The sequence below is a fragment of the Pogona vitticeps genome, chromosome 4 (genome assembly GCF_051106095.1).
Source record: "Pogona vitticeps strain Pit_001003342236 chromosome 4, PviZW2.1, whole genome shotgun sequence".
NCBI classification, from domain to species: domain Eukaryota; kingdom Metazoa; phylum Chordata; class Lepidosauria; order Squamata; family Agamidae; genus Pogona; species Pogona vitticeps.
In genome coordinates this window covers 91,920,971-91,947,866 of record NC_135786.1, presented here as the reverse complement: position 1 = coordinate 91,947,866, position 26,896 = coordinate 91,920,971, and the positions used below count along the sequence as shown (strand labels likewise).

Genomic DNA, 26,896 nt, shown 5'->3' with positions numbered 1-26,896 from the left:
GCATTGCGGTTTGTTTTTATACCCTTTTTATGTTTCTTTTTGCGTCTTAAAATTCGCTTGCAACTAAATCATTAAATGTTATTTTTGGGGGGCATTTCATTTTCTTGGAATTGAATTTTGTTTTCAGGGGTCATTGGATTTAAGTGTAATAAATAAATAAATAAATAAATAAATAAATAAATAAATAAATAAATAAATAAATAAATAAATAAATAAATAAATAAATAAATAAATAAATAAATAAATAAATAAGATATCATCACCGTGGGGGGGGGTTTAATGATAACTTCCTCAATGGCTCAAGGGGGCGTTTCTTTCAAAAAGGTTAAGAACCACTGCTCTACAGAGCACAAAGCCTGGGTAAAATAATATGGAGGATAGGCTGTTACCCAAGCAGCAAATCCCCCCTCTCCATGTTGCTGAAATAGTCCAATGGAAAGGCAAGAGCCAATACAACTGGTTCCAGCAACATTGCAGGAGTTGACAGAATGATACGAACTGCCTCCGGGACTCCGGCTCTGGATTTTGCCTCGAGGTTAACTCCTGAAGCATTTTCCATCAGTGGATATAGCCACAAGGCAGTGGAGGTTTGAAATCGGAATTTTCCTTCTCCTAGATGGGCTGCCTTCCAAGGTCAATGAGCCCCACCTACTTGGCCTGCTCCCTAATAGTGCGGAGGTAGGGACCAGCTGTCAGTATCATACCAAAGGTTACTGGGGTGGATCCTTCCCCAGCACTGAACTGCTGCTGAGTTTCCTATAGTGGTGCTCACAGTGGGGAAAAAAGGGTAAGCAGACAGGCCATTTCTGGTGATAGTTCCATACATCGTGGAGTGGTCCACTAACGAATCCCCAAACACTGACGTTTCAACTAAAATGCTTATGGGCTGAGGATCACAATCAAAATACTGAAGGTTTAAAGAGAACCAAACTTCATTCCCCACCCTAACCCCTTCCATTCCCAGAGTCTCATGCAAAAAATGACAATAAATTTATTATTATTATTATTATTATTATTATTATTATTATTATTATTATTATTATTATTATTATTATTATTATTATTATTATTATTATTATTATTATTATTATTATAAGCATCAGAGAAGTTGCTGGACAACAATCATGTGGCCTGGAGAAGCTCCCATTGTTGCCCTGGTATATCCGACTGGCAGATGTTGGTCACTAATCTGCTGGACTGGCTTTCTAAGCACAAGCCGCTGACAAAGTGCTGGATGAAGCTGCCTTTCATCTTCCATTTCTGATGATGGTGTCATGCCTCCAATTTCATATCTGCTTCAGAGTCGTTGTGGTCACTAGTGATCCTTCCCTGCCACCTATTTCAGTCCTCAAACTGTTAGAATACTTCACCTGATGATGGTGTCATGCCTCCAATTTCATATCTTCTTCAGAGTCATTGTAACCTGTGGTCACTGGTGATTTCCGTGGAGCACTACAAAAGCAACTGCAACATATGCAGTGCAATAGAATTGACTTCCTAGCCCTGGTTGTCTTGTTTGAGGAAAGGTCTTCCTGGGCCTTTTCCTCTTTTTTCTTTTTATGTGTTGATGGCAAGCTGTTTTCCTCTCTTGAAGACATGATGACTCTACCTAAAGTCTCTGCTGGACCAGATATTTATAAAGTTGACAAAGTGACATCACAAAGTGTGGTCAAGGTACAGTGGGGTCTCTACTTAAGAACTTAATCCATATTGGAAGGTGGTTCTCAAGTTGAAAAGTTCTTATGTTGAATCTGCATTTCCCATAGGAATGCATTGAAAACCATTTAATCCGTATCTGCTCTTTTCCGTCCATAGAAACTACAGTGGAACCTCTACTTAAAAACTTAATCCGTTTTGGAACGGTGTTCTTAAGTTGAAACGTTCTTAAGTGGAAGCAAAATTTCCCATAGGAATGGACTGAAAACCAATTAATCCGTTCTGGCTGTTTTTTTGTTATGTAGAGGTGCGTTCGTACATTGAAGCATTAGTTCGCATAGGAACTAATGCAAAGCTGGTTAATACGTACTCTACCACTAGGGGGAGAATTTTTTTTTTAACCTAAGATGACCTAAGGTTAAAAAAAGAGCAGGAAAGGTTTTTTTTCCTGTTCTTATCTTGGATTTCTGTTCTCAAGTAGAAGCAAAATTTAGCAAATGGAGCTGTTCTTAAGTTGGATTGTTCTTAAGTAGGGACGTTCTTAAATAGAGACCCCACTGTATTGTTACCCGGTGTGGGGGTGCTATTCCCAAGGTTGCTAAGCCACAGGGGTGTTGTAGTCTACCTGCGCAAACATCAGTCCTGTTCATGGGAGGCAATAGGGCTGTAGCTTTAATGAGAAACTGGGGAACAAACCTTTTCAAGGGACCCATCGGCGTAACTGGGCATTCTTTAGATCAATGGTTCCCAATTCTGGGAAACCCAGAGGTTCTTGAACTGCAACTCCCAGAAATCCTGGTCAACACAGCTAGTGGTGAAGGCTTCTGAGAGTTTTGGTTCAAGAACACCTGGTGACCACTGCTTAGATGTACAGCTTCCATAAGGCAAGTCTCTTTTAAACAGTTCACAGAAACAACAGCAAAGTCCTGTTATGACATCCAGCGGTAATTCAACACCAAATTATCATTTGTCAAACATATTTGCTATACCAGAAATTCATCTAAAGGTAGCTCCCAGAATAAATCAGGCCAAATGAAAGCTCAGGGAATTTACCTTTTTGGACTTACATAGGTGTGGACAAAGACCACAACAGCCGGGCAATACTAGAGTTGTAGTCCAAAAAATTTAATTTTTTCTAAGCTCTGGTGCAAACAACACAAAATGCATCAAGTCTATTTACGAGGACTTGGTGAAAGAATAATAATTAAACTAGATATATGCAGATAATAATCCACGAGCATTAACAGCAGACTATGGTAACTCATCATGATTAAAAAAAAATCTTACACCATTTTATATCTTTGCAACTGCCTTTACTGCAGAAGATGCAGGACAGATAACTTTGCCTGACCTGGCTTTTTCAAAAAGAGAGTGATAACAGATTATGTTCTAGACCTTAGTTCCAAATTAAATGCTGACAAGCCACCAAATTTGCATGGTATCTACCTAAATATTCTGGTGAGGATGTCATGCTCATCTTATTTCAAAAGTGTACCCGCTCACTCCACATACATATATAAACTAGCAGCATTTAGAACTATCTAAGCCATACAGAGATAAAAGTTTCTTGATTCCCCCCCCCCCCACATGCTGCCAGATCTTTCTACGCACGTGGCACAGAACATCCTCCGGGTAGAAGCTGGTGTTCAGTGATAAGGCTTTACATTTCAATCTCTGCTATCTTTCTTTGAAGAAGGTGTGGGTAATATGGGGCCCTCCAGAGATTCCATCAGCTCTCTGGGAAGCAGACGTCTGATCCCTACCCCCACCCCCCAATTTGGGGCATTTCTGAGCTTAATGGCAGGAACTGAGGAGATGAAACATTGTCCTTGAGAGCTGCCAAAGTTATCCCTCCTTGGCGTGCAGTGTGACATTTTATTTTATTTCTCTTCTTTATAGGCCACCTTTCTCCTGATAAGGGGACTCAAGGAGGCTCACAATATTAAAAATTATTGTAATATATAAAAAAACATTAAATATATTGAAAAACAAACTATGATTAGAATACATTGAACGATAAAAAACATATGAAATGTTAAGAACTATCTTAAGTAAAAAAATAGGATTCAAGGACTCTGTCATGATTATTAAAAGCCTGCTGGCTTTTACTGGCTTTCAAGGAAATGTAAGTGACACTCACTTATTTGATTACAGTATTTACATCCCTCATGGAGCTCAAGGCAGTATATATGCTCCCCCACCCCCATGTTAACTACACCACAACTCTGTGCGGCAGGGAAAACTGAGAGTCAGTACAACTCTATAATCACCCATTGAAGATAAAGGCTAAGGTAAGATTTGAACACAGGTCTCTCCAGTTCTAGTCCAACATTCTAACCACTCCACCACACTGTACTCCTTTGTAACCTCTCTTTTAAGATTCCTCTTTACAGACAAGTATCATCGGTGTACAAAACTATGGCTGAACAATGGTCAAGATGGCACAATTTCTTCTGGTTTAGTTCCCAAATTGGCCTTTTTCTGCCCAAGCTTCCTATGCAAGGTACGAGCGCCATGGTTAACCAGATCAATGTCACCCATGAATGTGTTGGAGCAGCACCTAAGCCAGCATTTCATAATTCTGGGCCATCAGAAATCAGGAGAACACCAACATGGAGAGGTCAGAGCTCGCAGGACCCATAAAATGGAGCAAAGAAGATGCATACAAAAGGGAAGTCCGATGGTCTCTTCACGAAGAAATGTAAACTTCAAGCCAGCATCTATTTTCTATTTATTTTCTCATTAAACAGGACAGCAGGGATACCAAGCTTTCACATTCTTTATTTATATCCTGCCTAACAGCAGTAGCAGCTGCTCAATCTCGACCCATCACGTGTGCAAAACGAAGGCTTTTTACAGACTCTGCTTGCCATGTTGTGTGTCATGATTTCCACAAAAATGCCTGGACACTTCACCACAGAGGCCTCTCGGATGATTATTTAATTTAAACTTTACCCATTGCCAGGGGGCACATAAAATATGGATAAAATAACTCTCGGAAGCGGCAGATCAATGGGAACAAGCGAGTAATCAGAGCAGTGCATTTCCTCAGCCATGCCTCCACTCCTTCAAGCAGACTAGAAAGTGAACTTAAAAATAAATAACAATCAAGGCTGCGTGCAGTAGCTTTGAAACCGCTGTTGCAAGAGGGAAATTGTCAGATGACAAGTAGTGTAAAATTCTGTTTATGCAGCTAACAGAGAGAGAGGGAGGGAGGGAAAGGGAGAAAGAGGCTGGTTTTCTGAAAGGGCAGGGCCCATTGCTACTTCCTTCATTGTTGCCATCTGTTGTGAAGTTGGAACGAACTTATAGAGCTTTCAAGGTAAGTGAGATATTTAAGGAGCGGCTTCACCAGTTCCACGTGGACCCACAATGAGCTTCCGTGGCTGAGCAGGGATTGAAACCCAGGCCTCCTGAATCCCAGTTCATCACACTATTCACTACATCGCACTGGGTATCACTTTGTTCATTAGGAGCATATAACTGCTGGATGGCTTTTTAAACAGGGACACAACAGCACAAATGTAACCTCCTGTTGTTGACGGCTGACGGGAGACAGGATCTAGTCGTAACATCTGTCCATTGCTCCCCAAACATGGAGTGAAACTCTGCTGGTGAAAGTCCACTGTGCCTGGTCAGGTGGAAAGCTATCACTGTATGCTTTTGGACAATCCATGAGAGTATTATGGGCAAGTCAGTACAGTACTGCTTTAAATCTACTAAACCTGGCATTTTTTCTACTCTCTAGAGCTGCAGAAAGTAAGCTTACTTTTCCATTTCCCACACTACAGCCTTTTATATATTAGAAAATGCCTATCACACCACCTTTCTCTTTTTTCCTTGTCCTGGCTAAACGTATCTACTGTCACCTTCCCAAGGATTATCACAGGATTATCCATCTCTGAGCATCTATATCCTTCTTAAATTGTGGTGCCCATAACTAGACAGAGTTCATCAGATGAGAGTCTGATCAAAGCAGAATAGAGTGTCACTATTACATTCCTGGACCTGGATACCATACTTTTTGGATGCCACCTAAAACTATATTAGCTGTTTTACTAATGCAGTGCCCTCTCCGAAAACCTAATATTTGATTTTCATGGAATATGCAGCACACTTGTTTTCTGCAGCTTAATCCAATATTAGTCCAAAACATTAGGAAGAACTTCCTGACAGTTAACGGCTGTGAGAGGAGAATGGACACCATGGAGGTTGATGGTTTCATTCCTTCACTGAGGATTTTATAATAGAAATTAGATGGCCATCTTTCAGGAAGGCCTCACTTGTAGTATTTCCTTCATTGGCAGGGGACTGGATGTGATGGCTCTTGGGTTTTCTTCAAGCTCTACAATGCTGTGGTTCTCTGACAGTAAGTTTTTCTTGTGTTTTTGATTCGACCACACTCACTTTAAGCAGTAGGCCTTGCCCATCGTGGGAGACAAAAGGACACCCATAAGGAAGTGGTTTTCAAACTGTGTTTTCAAGGGAACTTCGGTTTCTTTAGAAACCGAGCATGGATTTCTGAAACAGAAGTTCAACAATAGTGGACAAAAACTATTTGAGAGAGATAGCATAGTGTCCTGCGGCTGAAATCCTGCTGCTTAATGTAGTAAATTTCACTAGAGTAGGCTCACTGAATCAGCGGGGACTCGGCAAGAACTCCTCCACAGGTTCCATTGATTCAGCGGGGCCTACGCTAGTTGCAACTAGAGTAGGCCCTTTTGAATCCATGGAATTTACAAAGGAATTGGCTCACCAAATCTCCACTGATTCAGTGGGACAACTCCAGTGTGATTCACTACACTAAACAACAGGACTTCAACCACTGGTTAGAATAACAGACTAAGACTGGAGAAACCCAGGTTCAAAACTCCACTTAGCCATGAAGCGATCATGAGCCAGTCACCATCTTGCAGCCTAGCTACCTCACAGCATAGCTGTTATGATAAAAAAAAGGGGGGGGGGAATTCATGCTCTCCCACTCTAACCTTTTTAACAGAGCTGCAAAAATAAAGTGGCAGGGGAGAGAAGAGTGCCATGCTTGCTGTGACGTAATCAGAATGACAACTCGGCTGGCAAGCTGCAACGTGAGTTTCTAGAAACCTTCTGAGAATTGCTTCACCTCCATGGCAATTCATGCACTTTCTTTGATTGCCAGTGAGCAGTGAGGTGGTCCGTCCAAGTCTGTCTGAAAGAGCTTACCTATCTATGTTCATAACAAAACTGGCTAAACACCAGACTCTAGGGAGTAAAACAGGTCAGCTTCCACATCTTTCTATTCAACATATAGTAAATAGGTCTTCCTAAAACTAAGAAATGAAAAGAAAGCTAGAATGTCAAGAATACATCAGAATGATAAATCCCTATTAAACCATCTCCTTCATATATGCTGTACAAGAAATAGTCTGAGTGGAAACTCGTGTTAAGACAAGCAACAGCACTGAGCTACTCTTATGTAGCCCTATTAAAAGTTATTTGGTTAACATGAACGACACTTAAAACATTTCCCTCTTTCTTTTCCACCACAACCAAAATGAAGAAACAGTGGATTCCCAGCTTTTATAACTTAGAAAAAGTAAGAAAAAATTGGAAAGACAATAATTATATGAACCTCGTGGCGCAGTGGTTAAACCTCTGTACTGCAGCCCAAACTGTGCTCACGACCTGGGGTTCAATCCCAGGTAGCGGCTCAAGGTTGAGTCAGCCTTCCATCCTTCTGAGGTCGGTAAAATGAGTACCCAGCTTGGGGGGGGGGGGCAATGTATAGCCTGCATAATTAACATGTAAACCGCCCAGAGAGTGCTTGAAGCACTGTGAGGCGGTATATAAGCAGCACGCTTTGATAAGATTTGAATATTTTAATTGGTTTATGCAAGATAAATTCTGAAAGCCTTCTATGCATGAGCTATTTCCCCTACTGTACTGATCTGCGCCAGTCTCCTCTGCAATATACAGGTGTATACACAGCAGTGCAAGGAACATACCGTACATCTTGAGTAAAGTCCGCATAGTCTGCTGACTGTGGGCATCACATCACCACCCGGTGAACACATTCAACCTCATTTGATTTTGGAAGTGAAGGAGAGTTGGACCTAGTAAGGGATTTCCAAGGCAGGCAAGGAAAGAATCCTGCCTGAGTTGGTAACACTGGGCTAGATGAATAAGTGCTACTACCGTACATAGTATAAAGCAGCTTCTTATGAAACCTTGTTCCCTGGTTCATAAGCAACAAATATGCAGATCTGGAACACTGGGCTCAAGCTTGCTTTCCCATTCATACAGTTGTAACTAGGATGGGGGGCAGATTCTGAATAATGATGATGTCTCTTTTTAAAACAGTACCTTAGAATTAAAATGAAACATCTGGAACAAACATCTCCAGATGTCTTGTACTATGCGACTCTCTTTGTCCTTGCCAAATGACCAAGTTGTACAGAACTGGCAGAAGTTGCTCAGCAAAACATCTAGCAGACTCCAAGTTGGGAAAGGCTGATTTCTGACATGTTCTTGGGCAAACATAGACTGTAAGCCTTGGAACGGCCTGGACATTGATGGGAATGGTAGTTGGTAGTTTCCATGGGCTTGAATGAGAGTCTTAACTACCTAGAGGGACTTGGAACTGGTTCAGCCATGGAGTTTGAGGATTCAAATGTCAGCACTCTGTATTTGTCTGGCTTGAGGGGAATATTTGGTGAATCTTTATTGCAATGTTTTTGTATGAATCAAGTCTTGATTTCAACCCCTCACCCTCTCAGTTTATGAGTTTTGTGTAGTCTTGGCAAACAGAGTTGCAAATTAAGTCTGTGTTTACCTTTCAGTGACCAGTTACAAAACAGAACAAGTTTAATGAGAGGTGTGTAGGTGTAGAAAATCACCGGCTGTCCCAAAGTGACTTCTTTCGTCACCTGAGGGAGCATGCCCATGAAAATGTAATAAATGTATCAGCTAATCTCATTCTCATGCATCAATTTAAGACACCTTAGTGCTGAAAAAACTATCATAAAAATTACACTCCACAATGAAACACTTTTTATTGTCAGTTCCATTCTTTCTAAATTGTATTGCATAGGTTGGCTCCAGGTTTAATTGTAAAACTTATTCCCAGGTTTTACAATATAGATTTGCAGCTTTGGTCTGCAACACTCCTATAATTCAAGATCCATCAGCAAACATTGTGATGTTGAGAGAAAACAAATCTAAATATTTAATGAAATGTGATTATGCAGAAAATGAATCCCCAAGAACATGACATTTATCTGTGTAGGTCTAAGATAAAAACATACTAAGAATTCAGTATAGTCCTTAAAGCAAAAAAACAAGGGGGGACAGTCAATAAATCATGTTTTCCAATGAACATTTAAGCAATGTTTAAAGCCTATTTACAGTACTTAAAATGCACATTTCCACCTGAAATCTGACATTAGAAGATTTGTTAGAAGCATCCCAAGGAAGCAGAGTGAAACATAAACCCCAAACGACCCATTGTGCATTGATTTAATCACGTTAAAGGGTTGTAATGAAAAAGACCCTACATCTTGTTTAATGTTTTAAAGTTTTGCTTTTTCCACTGCATCCTGGAGAATAATTGCAATACCATTCTACATCTAAGGCACATCCTCCCAAATTAGAATATGGCACACTGTGGCAACATTCCCAAAATGATACTACAGGGCCAAAAAGCTGCCAGGGGGGAAAAAGTGAAATTTACAGGACAGTCCTTGACAGACAGCCTCACTTTATTCAATGCAGAACCTGGAAAAGTTCTATCTTCAGGTTACATCTGCCAAAATAGCTATGCTTCCCATACGCTTCTGGAACGGTAGTTCTAGAAACCTTCCCATCTCTACAAAAAAGTAACAGTTCCAAACTCTGATTCCACATTATAATACTGAAGTCTAAAATGAACAAAGGGTTGGCATGCTTTCCTAACAAGGAAAGAGCTAACTACTGAGACCACTGCTTTGTAGAAATTGATGATGCAGTTGAAATCCTATGCCCTTTAGTAAGTCCTACTAAACTATGAAGGCATGCAGAGGGATTAAAAGGGTTACAAAATTCTCTCTTTCTCTTTTTCCTTCACTCACTCTCACACACACTACTAGCAGGGGGACGGTTCTTCATGAGTGATCTACATTGCTGGAGAAAGTATGTGAATAGTGCAATACATAAGACTGGGAAAGGGTTTCTCATTGGATTGGCATCCTCTTACTATTAATAGCATGGAGAAGTTCAGGATTAATATATTCAAATTAAAAGTCATAATCTCTGTGTATCACAAGAGATAGGAATGAAATCTGTTGCAGAACATGCCAATGTGTGTCTCATTTTTGCACCTGCCATTCCACACATTACAAATACCTACAATTAAAAATATGCCCCATTGTTACTCTGCACCATACTGTTCACTTCAAATTCATCAAGTCAAGCTGCCAGCACAGAAAAACAAAGACAATGTTGCCTTCATTTCCACTGGAAACAGTACCAAGAAGGGCAAAACTGCATTTATAAAGTATGTAAACCTCTGGAAGTGGGTGGAGTTAAGTGTCAAAAGCCACAAGACGAAGACACACAATTTCATTGCAGGTGTGGTACTGTGCACACAAATGCTGCGAGGAAAACTATGTCCAAGACACTGACACGTCAAGGAGAGCTTTGGAAGACTGAACTCATAGCAAAAGGAAAGTACGGTCGTGTATGAAGAGCAAAAATGTCTAGGAAGGTAGCCATGTTGGTTGGTTGCAGCAAAAGAACATAAGAATCTTGTAATAACTTACAAAATTTCAAGTCCTATTTAATATACTGTTTCATAGACAGCAGGCTACACCATGAGTCAGGTTCCCCATACTGCTTAAGCCCAATAAGACTTGATATTTTTACAAGACTGAAACAGCCTGAATCTTTGCAGAATAAATATTCAGGTTTTTTTTTTAACAACAACACAAAATTACATATTGCCCACAAAACTCACAGACAAAAATAATAATGCACACATACAAAAGAATAGTGCACCTTTCACCCTGGGGACCATGATTGTACATAATTTCCCCACTTTATATATAACTTTCAATCCATCTTTTCACTGTTCCTACATCTTTTCCAAAATACATATACTCTTGGTCCAGCTTTTCCCCTTTGCCTTTACACAATATAACATTTATAAATTCATTTGATCTGTCAATGTTTTCAAAAAGGGTAATCTGTAACGGAAAATGTATGTCTGTGTTTTTTAAAGCATCTTCTATTTTAACATTGAAATGAGATATATTTCCTTATGAAAACTAAATACAGACCTTCCTATTCTTAGGATTCACCTATATATACACAGATATACACTTGACTGAACAAACAAGGTAATAAAACAACAACACTATAAGAACACCCATTCTGACATTGCAGAAAAACATGATGGAATACATACATGTTTCATTTACTACTGATCATTACACTCCTTCCTTTGTACATTGTTGGTACCAGCAGCCACTTTTAAAAAAATCTTCACTTACAAACTGTGTTCAAGTTTAAACCGAATCTTGACAAAACAAATGGGGGGAAAAATCTTGTTAGAAGCAAAAAGAGGTGCCTCCAGAGTGAAGATTGTCCATTAGAACGTATTAATATTTGATGGATGGACTTGAACTGGAAGCCTCTAACTTAACCAACATCAACATACAGCATGTTTTAAAGATAGCCCTTTATACTATGTTTTAGCACAACATAATGTTCCGAATAAATCCAATTTTACCAAGACAAAAATAATTTAAATGCTTTTAGAAACAATTATTTAGGCAAAAGGCTTTATTACCGGTCAATGAAGGGTGGTGGTGGTATGAAACACCTTAGTCAGTTTTTACACCATCCTCGAGATTCTGATTTGATAACAGATTTTATGTTTGCATTTATTTTGCTGAATCATAAGAACAGATTGGCCTACATTTAGAGATTCATAATATTTGACATCTGTTTTTAATAGAAAGTGAATCCTCTTAAAAGAACAAAAGAACAAAGAAGTGTACTTGTGGTCCAGTTCTAAGGGGCAGGCAAAGCTCCTTTACAACAAAGGTGCATTTTGCAGATACTATGCAGCCTATGTTTTATTCAAAATTCCATTCCATCCTTGTATGCTGATGGATTCACACAAAATAGAACCAAGTTGACACAAGTTTTTTTTATCCTTCTGATGAGAACAGAACTAAATGATTCATATATATATTTGCGCACTTTAGATATATATATATATATATATATATATATATATATATATATATATATATATATATATATATATATATATATATATATATATATATATATATATATATATATATATATATATATATATATATATATATTTGCGCACTTACAAGCAATGTACTGAAACGAATGTTGAAAAAAAATCAGCAAGAGAATGATTCCTACTGTGTTCGTTGTGTTCTGCAAGAAGTGAAGTTCAAACAATTGTCAACTTAGCTGACTGCTCCCACTGCTGGCAGCCTCACCTCATGCAACTTAGCTAGGCTCTGATTTAATCACGCCACAATTTTCAGAAAACCCTTAAATGCAAAACTGGGCTCGGGGAGAGGAAGACAATAAAAACAGGTAGAACTGCACTCTTGTATAATTGCACTAGCCCTATATTCGCTGGGTTGACTGGATAGCTCAGTGGCTTATATATCTGGCTGTGGAGCCGAAGGTTGAGAATTCAGTTCCCCAGTGTGCCTCCTGGAGAAGAGCCAACCTCTGTAGCCATGGGCAAGCTGCATTGTCCTGGCCACCCACTGAAGAAAGGAATGGTAAACTACTTCTAAGTATTCACTACCTGGAAAATCCTGAAAAGCGTTACCATAAGGCAGAATTGACTTGATGACTTCTTCTTCTATTTAGTATTGGACCAAGTTTAAGGTTTTATATAGAAAGCTTAAAGCATTTGGGGACCAGTTACTAGAGAAACAACAATCTCATTTGGTCTTTGAAATCATCTGGAGAGTCTCTCCTGGGGTACCAGCTTTTTCTTCAGGTTTGTTCCCCAGTCATTCACAGTAGGGCACTTAGTGTGGTGACATCCACTGTGCAGAATAGCCTTCTCACTGGAATGTTGCATGCTTCAATAAATGTCATTTCTGACATGTTTTAACACATCTATTTTTGCCAGTTTGTTATCTATTATTCTATTTCATATAAACCCTGAATTTGAATTTTAGGTATGATTTAGATTTTATCACCGCTCTCTGACATTTTGAAATCTTCAGATTCCAGCAGCTTATAAATATTCATAAACCAATAATAAAGAATAGAGATAGTATCGCTCGCGATTAGTTTTCTAACAAAAAAAGAGTTTAAAATAGAATCCAAGAAGTGTGACAGAAAGGTTGACTACACCTGGTTGCCTTTCCTTAAAGTTAAAGGAAGCCCTTCGGTATCTGTCAGCTGCTGGCTATCACAGATAACAAACAAAAGAGCTTACTTCAAAGATGTCATATCAAGGAAGTGTTGTAATAAAAACCTTTCATCAACAGCCAGCCATGCTTAAGGGGAGCAGGACTGGACAGACAAAACTTCCTTGTGCCTTTAACATATTGAGAATCAATAACACTGAATAAACAATCAGCACAAGACACACAAAAACACCCCACATCACTCCATAAGCTATAAATCACCAATCTAAGTGGCTACAGATGCAAATGAGCCTTAGGACTCTGCTCATCACATAAACCTTTAAAAGAATATCTGTCTATCACGTGATTATGCTGCCAGGTCATCTACGGATCAAAATAACAGAAATCATATGAAGTTAATCACATAAGCAGAATGTTGGTCTTGGATTAGAAAGATGCAGATCCTCGCTGAATGTGAAGTTCCTTCAGACTTGAGGACACTGACTAAGGCAAAAGGAGAACAACTTGTAAGGTGAAGCGCTGGGGGGGGGACCTGGTGCAGCTACTCTGCAAACAGGCCGCAGAGGGAAATGAGGGAGGAAAGGAGGATGGAAAAGTTACTTTCAACTGCAGCTCCAAAAGTTCTCCTGCCCGAAAATGACAACAGGGGTTGCTGAAGCAGTAATCCAAAAACATGACTTTTCTGAGCTCTTGATAGGAAATATTTTATTTATTAAACTTTCATGGCTGCCACTTCCAGGAGCGGGGGTGGGAAAGGAAGCGTGCTACGAAGAGTCGGAGACGACCTGACGACAGATTGAAAGGAAGCTAAAGTTGATCACTTGGATCTCCCAAAAGCAGGTGAGCTGGTGTTGTCTAACAGCAAGCAGAGTGCAAGTGCATGGAGGAATCTCAGCTGCAGGGTGTTTTTGAATGACATGGATTACCAAATTCCATCCCAGTCTTGCTTCAGGCCTAGCTTTGTGTGGGAGACAACTTTGATTGCATTGGAGGGTGATTTATGCTAGGACAGGGGCAGACAAGATAGATATGCTCTGATAATTAACTACTCTGTACTTTTGATCATGGATGTTCTCAGGAATTGACCTTTACACAAGGTTGTATAGCTCCCAATAATGAGAAGGAGAAAATATGTTTAGCTGAGATATTATGACTTCTGCAAAGCTTTGTGGAGATGTCAGAGCTGGCCGCAGGGGCACAAGCCTTAAGTACATTTTGTCTGGATTGATACAATATGGCCTACACTGAGCAGAAACTTCAAATCCTGTGCTAGAGATCCTTAGCTGGTCCTCTCTCCAACAGTATCCCATGTAAACCATCATCTTCATCATCATCATAGAACTACAAAGCTGGAAAGGACCCTACGGATCATCGAGTCCAGCCCCTGTCAAGGAGGCAGAGTGGGAACCGAACTCCCAACCTCTGGCTCCATGGTCAAAGGCCTCAACCACTTTCTATTTAGATGAGCCTATATTGTTCTATTTTGTAGTTGCTGCTGCTTTTAACAGGGTGATCTCATGACCTATTTATATACTATTCTATACTTTAATCACAATCGAATCCACACGACGGAGTGAGTGCCCGTCGCTTGTCCCAGCTCCCGCCAACCTAGCGGTTCGAAAGCATGCAAATGCGAGTAGATTAATAGGGACCACCTCGGTGGGAAGGTAACAGAGTTCTGTGTCTAAGTCGCACTGGCCATGTGACCACGGAAGATTGTCTTCGGACAAAACGCTGGCTCTATGGCTTGGAAATGGGGATGAGCACTGCTCCCTAGAGTCGAACACGACTGGACAAAAATTGTCAAGGGGAAACTTTACCTTTCCTATACTTTAAGGATTTTTTAAATTTGATCTTATTTGTTTTAGTAGCTTTCAGCATCACAGTGTGGGAAGGCAATATAAAAAATATAAATAATATATAGATTAATCTTTTCAGTCTAATTTATCTTACGGAGCTGTTGTGAAGGGAGGGGGATGCAGCATGTAATTAAAAAAGAAGAAATATGCATGCATTAATCCAACAAAATAAGAAAATTCACTATGCATGTTAAATGTACAAATTAGCATTGTAAAATATGCGCATACTTCTATTTCAATGCAGGTGAAAAAAACCTCTTTTACTTTTTTTTAAAAAAGTAAAATTGTAAATGCAGGCTTCACTGCTTCGTGGGTGTTACGCCATACACAGGTTCAGCATACGTTACAAAATGCTTAGGTATTTTAAACACATTTTTATACTGAGCCAATATTGATCCCTGGCTTAGCTAATAGCTGAAAAATCCGCAATTTCTTTATTTCTGATGCATTTTAATTAATTTTTAAAATGTTGTTTTTCTTTTTGTAAGCTGTATATATCAATGGTTTGGCATAAAATTCAGTAATAAATACAGTTATTGAAAGAAAATATGGTTTCAGAGAGAGATAGGAAGTGAAGCAGGTGAAAATATGCCACACTAATTCACTTAGGTAATTATGTTGCCAATATATGACTTTATGAATTTACTCACCTGCACTTGGTCACTATGGAAACTGTGATCATAAAATTGATCACAGCTTTCTTTAAAACTTTCTAAAACTGATTACTGTATCTTTCCAGCCCAACACCCAAATCAAACACCTGGAAGAAAGCAGCTGAATAAAGAGATAGCTGGGGAAAAGGGGAAAACTAAGACCTTAGCATGATCTTTTAAGAATACTGAGTATTAAAACATTTTATAAGAGTTGTTTCTTTGCTAGATTAATTAATACTCTGCTATGATTATATACTCTTTTAAAAAAAATTAAAAGTATCCTGCCATTTTAATGACAAGAAAAACAGACTCTAATTAGTTTTAATAGGGTTTGTACTGGAACAGTTGTTGAAAGAACTATGTACATTGTTAAAATTGCTATATGTAAAGTAATTCAGGGAGGGAATGCATTTCCTTCCTGAAAAACAAGAAACAAATGCCTTTATGAGTAAATAAAGAAATAAATGAGCTCATTCCAATGCTTCAGAGGAATCTGATGCTGTCACAGAAACCATAATAATTTGTCCAAACCTATCCAATAGTGACAAAATGTAGTGCCTGACAGACATAATTGTTCAAAATGCATAAGAAAATGAAGCAGTACCTTTGTGCCCTTTTGAGAGGTATTTTTAAAAACCTTTATGATTAAAACCTCAAATAATTTATTCTTGAAGATTATGAAATGCATAACAATGGCCAAAATTCTATTGGTGATCATATAAGGTCCAGTAACTTGCTAAGGCTAATTGTAGCCGATCGATGAAGTATCACGGTGTGAGGGTCTCGGTCACAGGCCCAATCATTGCACAAGATGTCATGTTAGCCATAGCAAGTTACCTTACACAAACACCAATAGGTTTTCGCCAAACGTGGCGCTGTGCATTGTGGCCAAACATCTCCACTTTGGTCTAATCAGTCCAAAGGACGTTGCTCCAGAAGTCTTTCCATTTGTTTAGATGCAATTTTGCAAACCTAAGCTGTACTGCCGTGTTCTTTTTAAAGACAAGAGGCTTTCTCCTGGCAACCCTTCCAAACCAACAATATCTGTTCAGTGTTTTTCTAATTGTACTGTCATTAACTTTAACATTTAGCATGATATTTGAGGCCTGGAGATATAACTCTTGGGTTTCGGGTAATTTTTCTGAGCACTGCACAGTCTGACCTTGGGGTGAATTTGCCTGGACATCCACTCCTGAGAAGAATGGATTGCTTTCCATTTGTGAATAATCTTCCTCATTGTAGAATGATGGACTTTAAATTGTTTGGAGATGGTCTTATAACCCTTCCCAGATTGATGGGCGGCAATAATTGCTTCTCTATGGTCGTTGCTGATGTGTTTTCTCCTTGGTATTGTGTTAGCACACACCTGAATGATTCTGACCAGTAAACTGCACCTGGCTGCTACTTAGCCTCTTAATTCCTATAGAAGCAGTTAAGGATGTACTTAGTTTTTCACAATGGCTTCTCCATTTTGGCTTTATTTTTGTTAAATAAATCATGACATGGTGTAATATGTCACATGTTGTTGATCATCTGAGGTCGTATTTAACTAGTTTTCAGACCTGCTAAGGACCAGATGATTTTTATATAAGAGCCTCGTGGCGCAGTGGTTAAAACGCTGTACTGCAGCTAAAACTGTGCTCACGACCTGGGGTTCAAATCCCAGGTAGCCGGCTCAAGGTTGACTCAGCCTTCCATCCTTCCGAGGTCGGTAAAATGAGTACCCAGCTTGCTGGGGGGGCAATGTGTAGCCGGTATAATTAAAAATTGTAAACCGCCTGGAGAGTGCTTGTAGCGCTATGGGGCGGTATATAAGTCCAATAAATAAATAAATCAATCAATAAATTATTATGTTCTGATACATAAAGCCATATAATTTAAATAGGGTGTTCTTTATAATTGGAAAGACTCTAAAGATTTTCATTAAACCAATGGTTTATGCAGATCACGCAACAGCTATATTAACATGGGAGATTGGGAAAAGCATTTTTCACTTGTGGTGGCTTCACGGCTGGTTGCTTTTAAGGGAAGAGATGCAGGTATGTGTAGGAAGAGATACTCTTTAAAATGTTTACCTAATGTTACTTTCAAAATTAGCTGGCCAGTAATATAAAATACTTTTAGAAATTTTATAAGGGTTTTAAAAAAATATATCCTCTAAACAGATCTGTAAAAATATGTAGTTAAAACGGGTTCCATGGGTTGGATTAACCAATCAGGTGAGTCCGTGTTCTATACCCTTCAAATCAATATCAACTTACAGCGAACCTACTAGGGCTTTCAAGGAAAGTGAGATATTTAAGGAGTGGTTTTATTTACCAGTTCCACTCCCCCACTGAGCTTCCGAGGCCAAGGGGGGATTAGAACCTGTTCTCCACAGTCCTAATCCATCACTCTATCCACTACACTGCACAGAGGATCTGACCAATCAGTTAGGTACCTTGATATTTGGATGGAATTTGATCTAAATGGGTTGGGTTGGTATAACCATCATAAATTATTCGGGGAAACAGAAAATGAGCAGACATACTGGCAAACATTACCAATTGATTTTTTGGGAAGTACTGTTATTATAAAAATTAATTATTCCTCCAAATATTATTTTTATGAATTATTTTTGTTTATGAGTTTACTCTTTAGAGTGAACCTACCAGTTTTTGGTACTTGAGAAAACTTCATTAAAAATGGCAAACCCTATAGAAAAGCACTGAAAATACTGAAAGAACCAACTAACTGAGGTCATCTAGGGGCACCATACATTAAACTACATATACTATAGAGAAATTAAGCTGGCAAAAATGAACAAATGATATCAGATGAATAAAGCTGTATCAATATCAGAACATACACTAATTCAAGGTTTAAAATGGCGAGATCTGACCGTATGTCATAAAAATGGATCCAAGGTGGACAATGTGCTAATAAAATCTGATCTGTATAATTAGAATGGTATATAAAGTTAGATTTTTTGCTAAGCCCTGGGCACTCACCTTTAACTTTAGCATTTTTATAATTCCACAATCTATTTCCCTTAATTAATATCAGGAGTAGGAGGAAAGGGGAATTGCATATATTGGAAAGACTAATCGGTTATCATCAAGTCTTACATTATTTAATAATAACTGGAAATTACATGTCTGGGGGAGTAACAGGTCAGATACATTCACTGCTATTAGATATGGATAGATAGTGTGGTACAGTGGATAGAGTGATGGACTAGTATTCTGGAGAACACTGTTCAAATCCCCACTTGGCCATGGAAATTCACTTGGAGAGTGGAACTGGTTAAACCATTCCTTAAACCATATCTCGCTTACCTTCAAAGCCCTATTAGGGTTACTATAAGTCGGTTCCGACTTGAAAGCACATAAGAACAATTAGATATGATTATGCCTTCAAGCTATATGACAAAATGGGAGAACAAATTGTAATTGAGTGTAAGTTTTGAAATGGAAGCAGATTTCAAAAAATGTCAATTCAAAATTCATTTCAATGAATTTGTAAGGAAATTTTTGTAAAATGCTCTTTCAATAGTATCTTTTAAACACCTTATAAATTAACACTTTTATTTTAAAATTATTGGAAAAATGCTGGAGATATGCTGGAAACATTCTTAGATAAATGCTGTGAGCATGGAGATACACTTTATGTATTTTGGTCCTGTTTGAAAATGTATTTATAATTTTTTAAAAATATATTATTATTATTATTATTATTATTATTATTATTATTATTATTATTATTATTATTATTATTATTATTATTATTATTATTATTATTATTATTATTATTTGCATCCTGTGATTGCTTATATAAAAAGGATTGTTTAATGAATCAGATGTTAAATCCATTTGTTGCAGCAACATTTGCTATAACAATAAACTGAGGGGAAAAATGAGACTTCCTTTGTAAATGACTAGAACATCACCTTGTTAAGTAAACTGAGTATTTTCAGAGGTTGCAAAAAATTATTTACAAACCACCTAGAAATATTATAAGTGATAGGCAGGATATGTTATGTGCTGGAATGAAAAAGTAAGAAATGGAACATACCTTTTTGCTTTTTATGTTTTTTCAAAAAGAAAAAAGAAAAGAAAAATTTTGGGGAAATGTGGCTTTGAATGAAGAGACTGCAGTTAGTCATTCTTCTCATTAAACAGATGGATAGCGCTTCAAGATTACAGATGTTTGCACAGACTATATTGAGATTAGATATTAATACAAAGAAGATACAGGTCCAAAAGCTGCTTCTAATTACACAATGAATGGTATATTATAATCCTTGTGATAGTGTTTCTGAGGAAGTGGCCTTGTCCACGAAAGCTCACATTAAAATATAATAGTTCATCTTTAAGGCGTCATCCTGTTTTTGCCTTTTTAAAATTTGTTCTTTTATTTTTGTTTTGTTTTTACCTATGATGTTTCAAACAAGTTTTTTTTTCCAAGGATAAACCCAAAGCATTTTCAGTGCCAAATGTTTATGTCTAAATCCTGTTGGTAAAAGCCCAAAACAAACTCAATAATCTCACTATGGCTTTTCTTTGGAACTATTTAGATGGGCAATACCGAAATCAGATTGATTACGTTCTCTGCAGCCAAAGATGGACAAGCTCTATACAGTCAGCAAAAACATGACGTGGAACTGATTGTGGCTCTGATCATCAGCTTCTTATAGCAAAATTAAAGCTTAAATTGAAGAAAGTAGTAAAAATAACTGGGCTAGTCAGGTATAATATAAACCAAATCATTTTTGAATACACAGTGGAAGCAAATAACAGATTAAAGGAACTAGATTTGGTGGACAGAGTGCCTGAAGAACTATGGATGGAGGCTCGTAACATTGTACAGGAGGCAGCAACAAAAACCATCCCAAAGAAACGGAATTGCAAGAAAGCAAAGTGGCTGTCCAACGAGGACTTACAAATAGCAAAGAAGAGAAGGGAAACAAAATGCACACTAATCACCCATCTCCTGAAAAGGACAAAAGCCTATCTCACAGCCATAAATACTCAACTCTCAAGCAAACTACACCAGAGCACAGAGTGCTGTCCTCTGAAGATGCCAGGCACAGAGACTGGCAAAACGTTAGGAAGAACAACCTTCAAAACACAGCCAAAGAGCCCGAAAAACCCACAACCCTGCCGTGAAAGCCTTCGCGAATACTTCTGAATAGCAAGAAAATCCTGAAAAGGGTTTCCATAAGTCATAACTGACTTGATGGCGTATGATGATGATATAGCATGTATATTTTCAAACAGAATTCCATAGGAGGAGGATGACAAGAACTTTCATAAACTACTAAAAGCGGCTTCTACAAAACAAACCCTAGAAAATACAAAGGCACGAGAGAGGGTGGTCTCTTAACTTGAGGCTTGTGGAGAAGCTGGCAAGCCAGGCAGGGGCATCCTGTAGGTTCCATCTGGCCTATGGAGATTCTCTGCCCTTAAGTTATGATCTAAGGAAGGGACATACAAAGGAGGGGTCTCTTTGCTCACTGCACCAGTTCCAACTCTTGGAAAAAGAGCATCCTCTTAAAATTAAACAGTAACTGCAGTTAATGCAGAAGTCCTACACAGCCTTCAGTAGAACGTATTCCTCATAGGTGTGCAAAAAGAAGAGGGAAGTAGAATGTTGCTGTGTCCAAAAACTGCAAATCAAAAAGTTAAAATTAAAAAGTCTTATACTCACTTATCTTGGGAATAAGCCCAAGTGAACCCTTGCCTTTGGGTAGACATGCAAAATCATGTAAGACAAGGACCCTACCGATATGTTAACAATTCTAAATTTAAAAAAAACCACACCATGCAGTCATTACCACTCATCAACGCTGCTATTTTCATTCATTAATGATAAAACAAACATCTAGTTTTTCTTTTAGTCTGTTTTTTACATCTTAAAATGAGGAATATGCTTTAAAATGAGGAATATGCTTTAACAGCAAGGCCTTCGCCTTTAGAATTTGTGAAGGCCTTAACGTTTGCCTTTTGTACAGTAGTTTGGCCACTTGCTATCCTCTTACCGCTATACCTGGGATACAAAGAACAGAGATCCTCCTACAAGAGTAAATAATAATAAATGTTCTTCCTTATTTTGCCTATTGAAGAACATGCCTTCAGATGCAAGTTTAATAATCAGGCAAGGTGTAATTAGCAAAACATATCAATGCCACCTGTCTACCTACAAACACTCATTCATGGAGATATCCTGTTTTTCGAAGTCTCTTCAAGGTTGAAATCAATGTTCTTTAAAAGCTTGACTACAAGAGATAAAAGTTGATTAATGCATGGCTACAGACACCAGAGGCTCTATCCAAAGCACTTGCCAGGTTTTCCTGAAGCTGTTCCTGTTTTCCAGCACAATAGGTGTGCATTTTAGCTTGCCGCTCTACGGAAGCCCCTTGCATACAGATGGTTCTGCATCCACATTGCGACCACTCACTAAACAAACCTCTAGAGCCTCCTCTCCACATGACACGTCTTCCTAAAGTGCACATGTCTGGCAATGGCTTTTCTGCAGCCATTGTGGGCATTTTGAGTTTCACTCCAAAGTCCCAATGCTTCCCCCTGCTTGCTCCCAGAACGTTTGGAAAGTCTCTAAAGCTTTTAAGAGCGGGGGTGGTGGTGGTGGTGGAAACTGTTGCACTAGCTTCACGGAGGAAACTGACCACAGTTCACTGCAACTAGCCTGATCAGATAAATAAAATGAAAGCAGACGTTTCTGGAAATTATCTTGAAAGCTTTCCATTAGACCGTATCAGGGGTATTCACTAACAACCGCCACATACCCAGCAACCCTTTGGCAATCCCCAGACCAGTCTTCCCAATAACATACTGGTATCTCTATTCAGCTATTTCATTTGATCATGAGTCAAGATCTCTGTAGAGAAAAGTTTTATTTGCTGTTTTTTTAAAAATTATTATATGAATATTTTAATTCTGCAACGGGAAATCAGAAGTGTAATATACAAGGAAAACTGCTAACTCTTAGCAAAGAAGTAACTGGAATTAACCAGAAGGCTGAAGAGGTTGCCTGTATCTTACATGGTACTAAAGGACTATTCTAAAACACCCAAATTCACAGGCGGCACTGAGCTAACAAGTCAGATATGATTAGGACTGTGTGGAGACATCTGATCAAACATACACATGCAAACACAGGTAAATGTACAACCCACAGACTCACACAAACCTATGGCTGTAAAGATTTCGGGGTGTGAACATGTTACTTTGAAGACTATGTTATTAAGAACTGCTCCCAATCTGTATGGCCAATGATTTAGGGATTCTATATTCTCTACAGTTCAAAAAAGAAGCCTTCCCACATTCTGGACCTGGGCAGGTTTGATTAGTGCTGACAACAATGGACCACAGGAAATACTGGAACCTGTTCCACATGTTATTAAAAGGATCACATTGCTGGCCAGTTTGCTGTTAGGTCTAGCATTAAGGTTTTTGGTGTTAACCTGGAAGGCCCTGTGGGACTGACATCCCTGCATTCTCTTAGACAGCCCATGCAATCATATGAGGTCCTCTTCACATGCTGCAGATATCCATCTGGCAACAATGAGAAAGAGAGATTTTCTGCTTATTCTCAAAACAACTCTGCAAAGCAGGGTACTGTAAGAGAAAGTGACTGACCCAAGTGGGCTGAAAGATTCACACCAGGAAGCCGGTATTTAAATTCAGGTCTTCTTAGCTGACCCCCATTGTATGACACTGGTTGTATGACACTGGTTGTTCTCTTATTAATGCAGCATCATCTGCATGGGGAGGAAAGAGGCAGCAGCATGCTTTTTCTAAGTCACCAATTTGGCCATGCAGTTTCATCCCAAGAAGTTTGGTGCTAAAGTTCAGTGGCAGGGGTGGAAGGAAAGAATCAGGAGTTCGGCAAGTTAAAGCATTTAGGTTTAGAAGCATTTATAGCTCATTGCTGAGACACATATTCACTTGTGAACAAAACAGGCACCCTTTTATTAAACGCAAAGACACCACTTGAAAAATTCATAAGATCTGTTTCACACATTAGGAATTCAACCAGAAAAGTGTATCGTTAAAAAAAGGAGAGAGAGACAAAAGATTTGTTCTTACAGTTGATAAAAAATTTATACCCAGGCATTCAAGTAAAGTTACTTTCTGTGTTCTGATTTAATGAATCATTTGAGCAGTATCTGGCTAGGGTGACACTGATGTAAGGCTCATTGAAGCCTGCTCTAATGCCTACCAGTATAGCCTTCCTTGGGACAACCAAAGCAGAACAATGTGTCAGACTGAAGCAAGATCAAAGTAAGTGCAGTTCTAGGGATGCTATGAGGTTAGCCTACAACACGGCCTGATCTGTGAATGACTGGTAAGCACATTCTCCACCTACAGACTCCAATGACCCAGCAAGCCCAAAAGAAGGAGAAGCAGCCGTGCAGCAGTAAAAGGCCTCTGAAATGAGATTTTTTTGCCATCTTGTAATTCAAGCTGAAAGCCGTACAAAGATTGCTTGATGGCTTCAACTCTACTAAAAGGCAAACCGTGACACATTTTTAAAAGTCACCAGTGATTTGGGTGGGGGTGGGGGAGCACAATGGGAAGAAAAACAAAATACCAAAATGCAAGGCCTAAATCCTATGGCTAGTCCCAGCCAGTGTAGACCCACTGAATCAACTGCTCAAGAGTGAGTCAACACCTACAGGATATGATTCCATGGCTCTACTTTTGTTGGGAACATTGGCATCATTCTGACCTGAGGCTGCAAAATCTTTTGCCTCTGATTAACTTTAAGGGCAGGGTTCCTAAAAAACTAGTCTTGCAATGATGGTATACTGTCCTCTTCCTCCTTTCAGTCAGGAGGCTTTGCAAGAGATCCCTACTCTTTCTACAACCTCGTAACTGGGAAGAAAATCATACCAGCAGCCATGGCCTTGCCAGCGTAGTCGTTGGCCCCCAGGTACGACGTATGTCAGACATTTGCTCATCCTCCATTGCCTGTGTTGTGTCTGGGGGTGAGGATGAGGACATAAAACTATACTTTTAGCACCTGCAGAGTTTAGAAAAGTTGCCTTTTTTGACTACAACACCTAGAATCTCCTAGTTACGATGGCTGTTAACCATATTGGCTTGGGGATTTGGGGAACTGTAGTCCAAAAATGAAATGCTCTATGTGGTATTGGGAGAGAAAGGTGAAATTAATGACAGGCAAGAGATTAAGAGAACCAACCTAGAAATTCAGCTTAGGAGACCTTCTTACATATACATATACCAGGGAGGTACGCTGATTTTTTTTTTTAAAGTAATTGTTTATTAAAGCCAGGCCTCATTAGAGCTTTATTGCCCAATCTCATTTAAAAGCCAAGGAATAGTCTAGATTACAGTAGTTCCCAGCCTTGGTAACCCAGATGTTCTTGAAGTAAAACTCCCAGAAGCCTTCACCACCAGTTGTGCGGTCTGGAGTTTCTGGGAACTGCAGTCCAAGAATATCTGGGTTACCCAAGGCTGGGGTAGAATATAAGCAGCAAAAAGGAAAATAATGATACGAACCAAAACAGAGTACCAAACTACCTCTTTCTCTTACAGGTATGGATTAAGGTGGAGAACTCTGGAGAGCGCTCATCAGTGTCTAGACATTCTCATTTTGGAATTGAAGTGCAAGAAAACACTTACATAACCAATCAAAATGTGTGTCTACATCAGACAAGCAAATGCATGATTAAAGAGACACAAACATGTAAACAAAATGAGCTTAGATAGACCTTGGTGAAAAAGTGGAGCTGAAACCAATTACAGCCCTGCAGCAATGCTGTCTTCGCAAAAGAGTACGTCAACACTTTCACAGAATAAATTTTAAAAGTTGCTCTGTTTCGAGAAATAGAGAAGGAGAAAAAAAAAGCTCCCCAAATGCTGAGAAAGATTTAAATAGAAGATTATGTCCCACCATGCAAATATAGACCATCCTAACCCCTTTCCAAAACTAGGCATTTTAAACATCTTGGGTATTGAATATGTTGTTCTTCTTTACTCTCTCTCTCTCTCTCTCTCTCTCTCTCTCTCTCTCTTGCTCTTATGGCCTCAGGGCATGTTCTCTAGCAGGCTGTACTCTTCAGATATCTGGGATTACAGTCCCCAAAATCTCACAAAGTATAACAAGGAATATTGCAGGATATTTAGTATAATATAAAGTAGTTTAGTGAAACATTAAGAATTCTGTCAAAGTACTTACACAGACAGCAACACAATAGCAATTAAAGTCCATACTGGAGTTTTGTGAATAATATTTGTATTCGTTAGCCTGCAAAACACAAAGAACAAGCCCAGTATTAATAGTTTTAGGACTTCTGAAGTTGTAACAGCAGAGGGGATGAATGGGCTTTGCATAAGTCTAACTTTTTAATGTTTTACTACTCATCCAAGTAGCTTGTTCAGTCTGAGGGGAGTTGGTAGGAGACCCCTAATATATCCTCCACCTGGTTTTACTTCCCCCTGATCTGAATAGGCTTCTTAGATGGACAAAGGACGGGGGAGGTGATTGAAAATCCCACTTCTGCAGTCCTTCTCTACCCATTCTAATGGGTTGATAACAGTGGCCTTTCTGGTGGGTGTGGTCCCGATCCCCACCCACCTTGTGGAGCATGAAGAAAACCTGTGACCATAAAATAACATCCACCACTCTTTGTCTCTCACACAGAAACACCTCAATATACATAGTGATACCAAATTCCATACATAATACTGGATTAAATATAGCATAATTTTAAAAAAAATTCCACTCTGCAAACTTGTCTTTATGTGTGAAGGCATGGGAGTATTAAGTGATCATAATGGCATAAGCTTCCAACTAAAGTATTTGAAATTCGTAGTTACAATCTAAGATCCACACTGGTTTAGTTGTAGCAAAAGAGGTGGCAGAATATTTCATCAAAACAAAGAGAACTGCTGTTATGTTTCCTTGTAATTTCAACTATCAACTATTTCTCCATCTTTCTGTAACAATTTTCTAATCAGTTTAAAAAATATTTCAAGAGTAACCTGCTTGTATGGCATTTAACTATTTGGAAACAGTTGAGTCTCTATTCAGATTATGAGGTAAATGAAGAGAATTTTAGCATTACCTCTCAGTATATATCAATACTGAAGAAATCCTGGTCTCCTGTTTCTGACCTGAATTATGACACCAGTCAATTCATATAACATTCATTAAGGCTGTAATACTGCATGTACAAGGGAGGGAGGGAGGATTTTTAAACTCAATAGCATTTGCAGCTTGGTGTGGGTCTTTCAAATAAAAGGGTGTCTTAAAATAATAGTTTGTGGATGTAAAGGGAAAGATTTCACATGCAGAAGAGGATGAGAAC

General features: G+C 38.8%; 1 protein-coding gene across 7 annotated transcripts in view; it reads right to left on the bottom strand.

The window, feature by feature from the left end:
• Window positions 1–26,896, bottom strand: part of RPAP2 (RNA polymerase II associated protein 2) — a 63,519-nt gene that overhangs the window by 4,020 nt on the left and 32,603 nt on the right. For all 7 annotated transcript variants that reach the window (XM_072997938.2, XM_020807149.3, XM_078391756.1 and 4 more), the window contains one exon: window positions 25,765–25,833. In XM_072997938.2, the coding sequence (XP_072854039.2) occupies window positions 25,765–25,833 (69 nt within the window). The remainder of the gene's footprint in view (window positions 1–25,764; window positions 25,834–26,896) is intronic.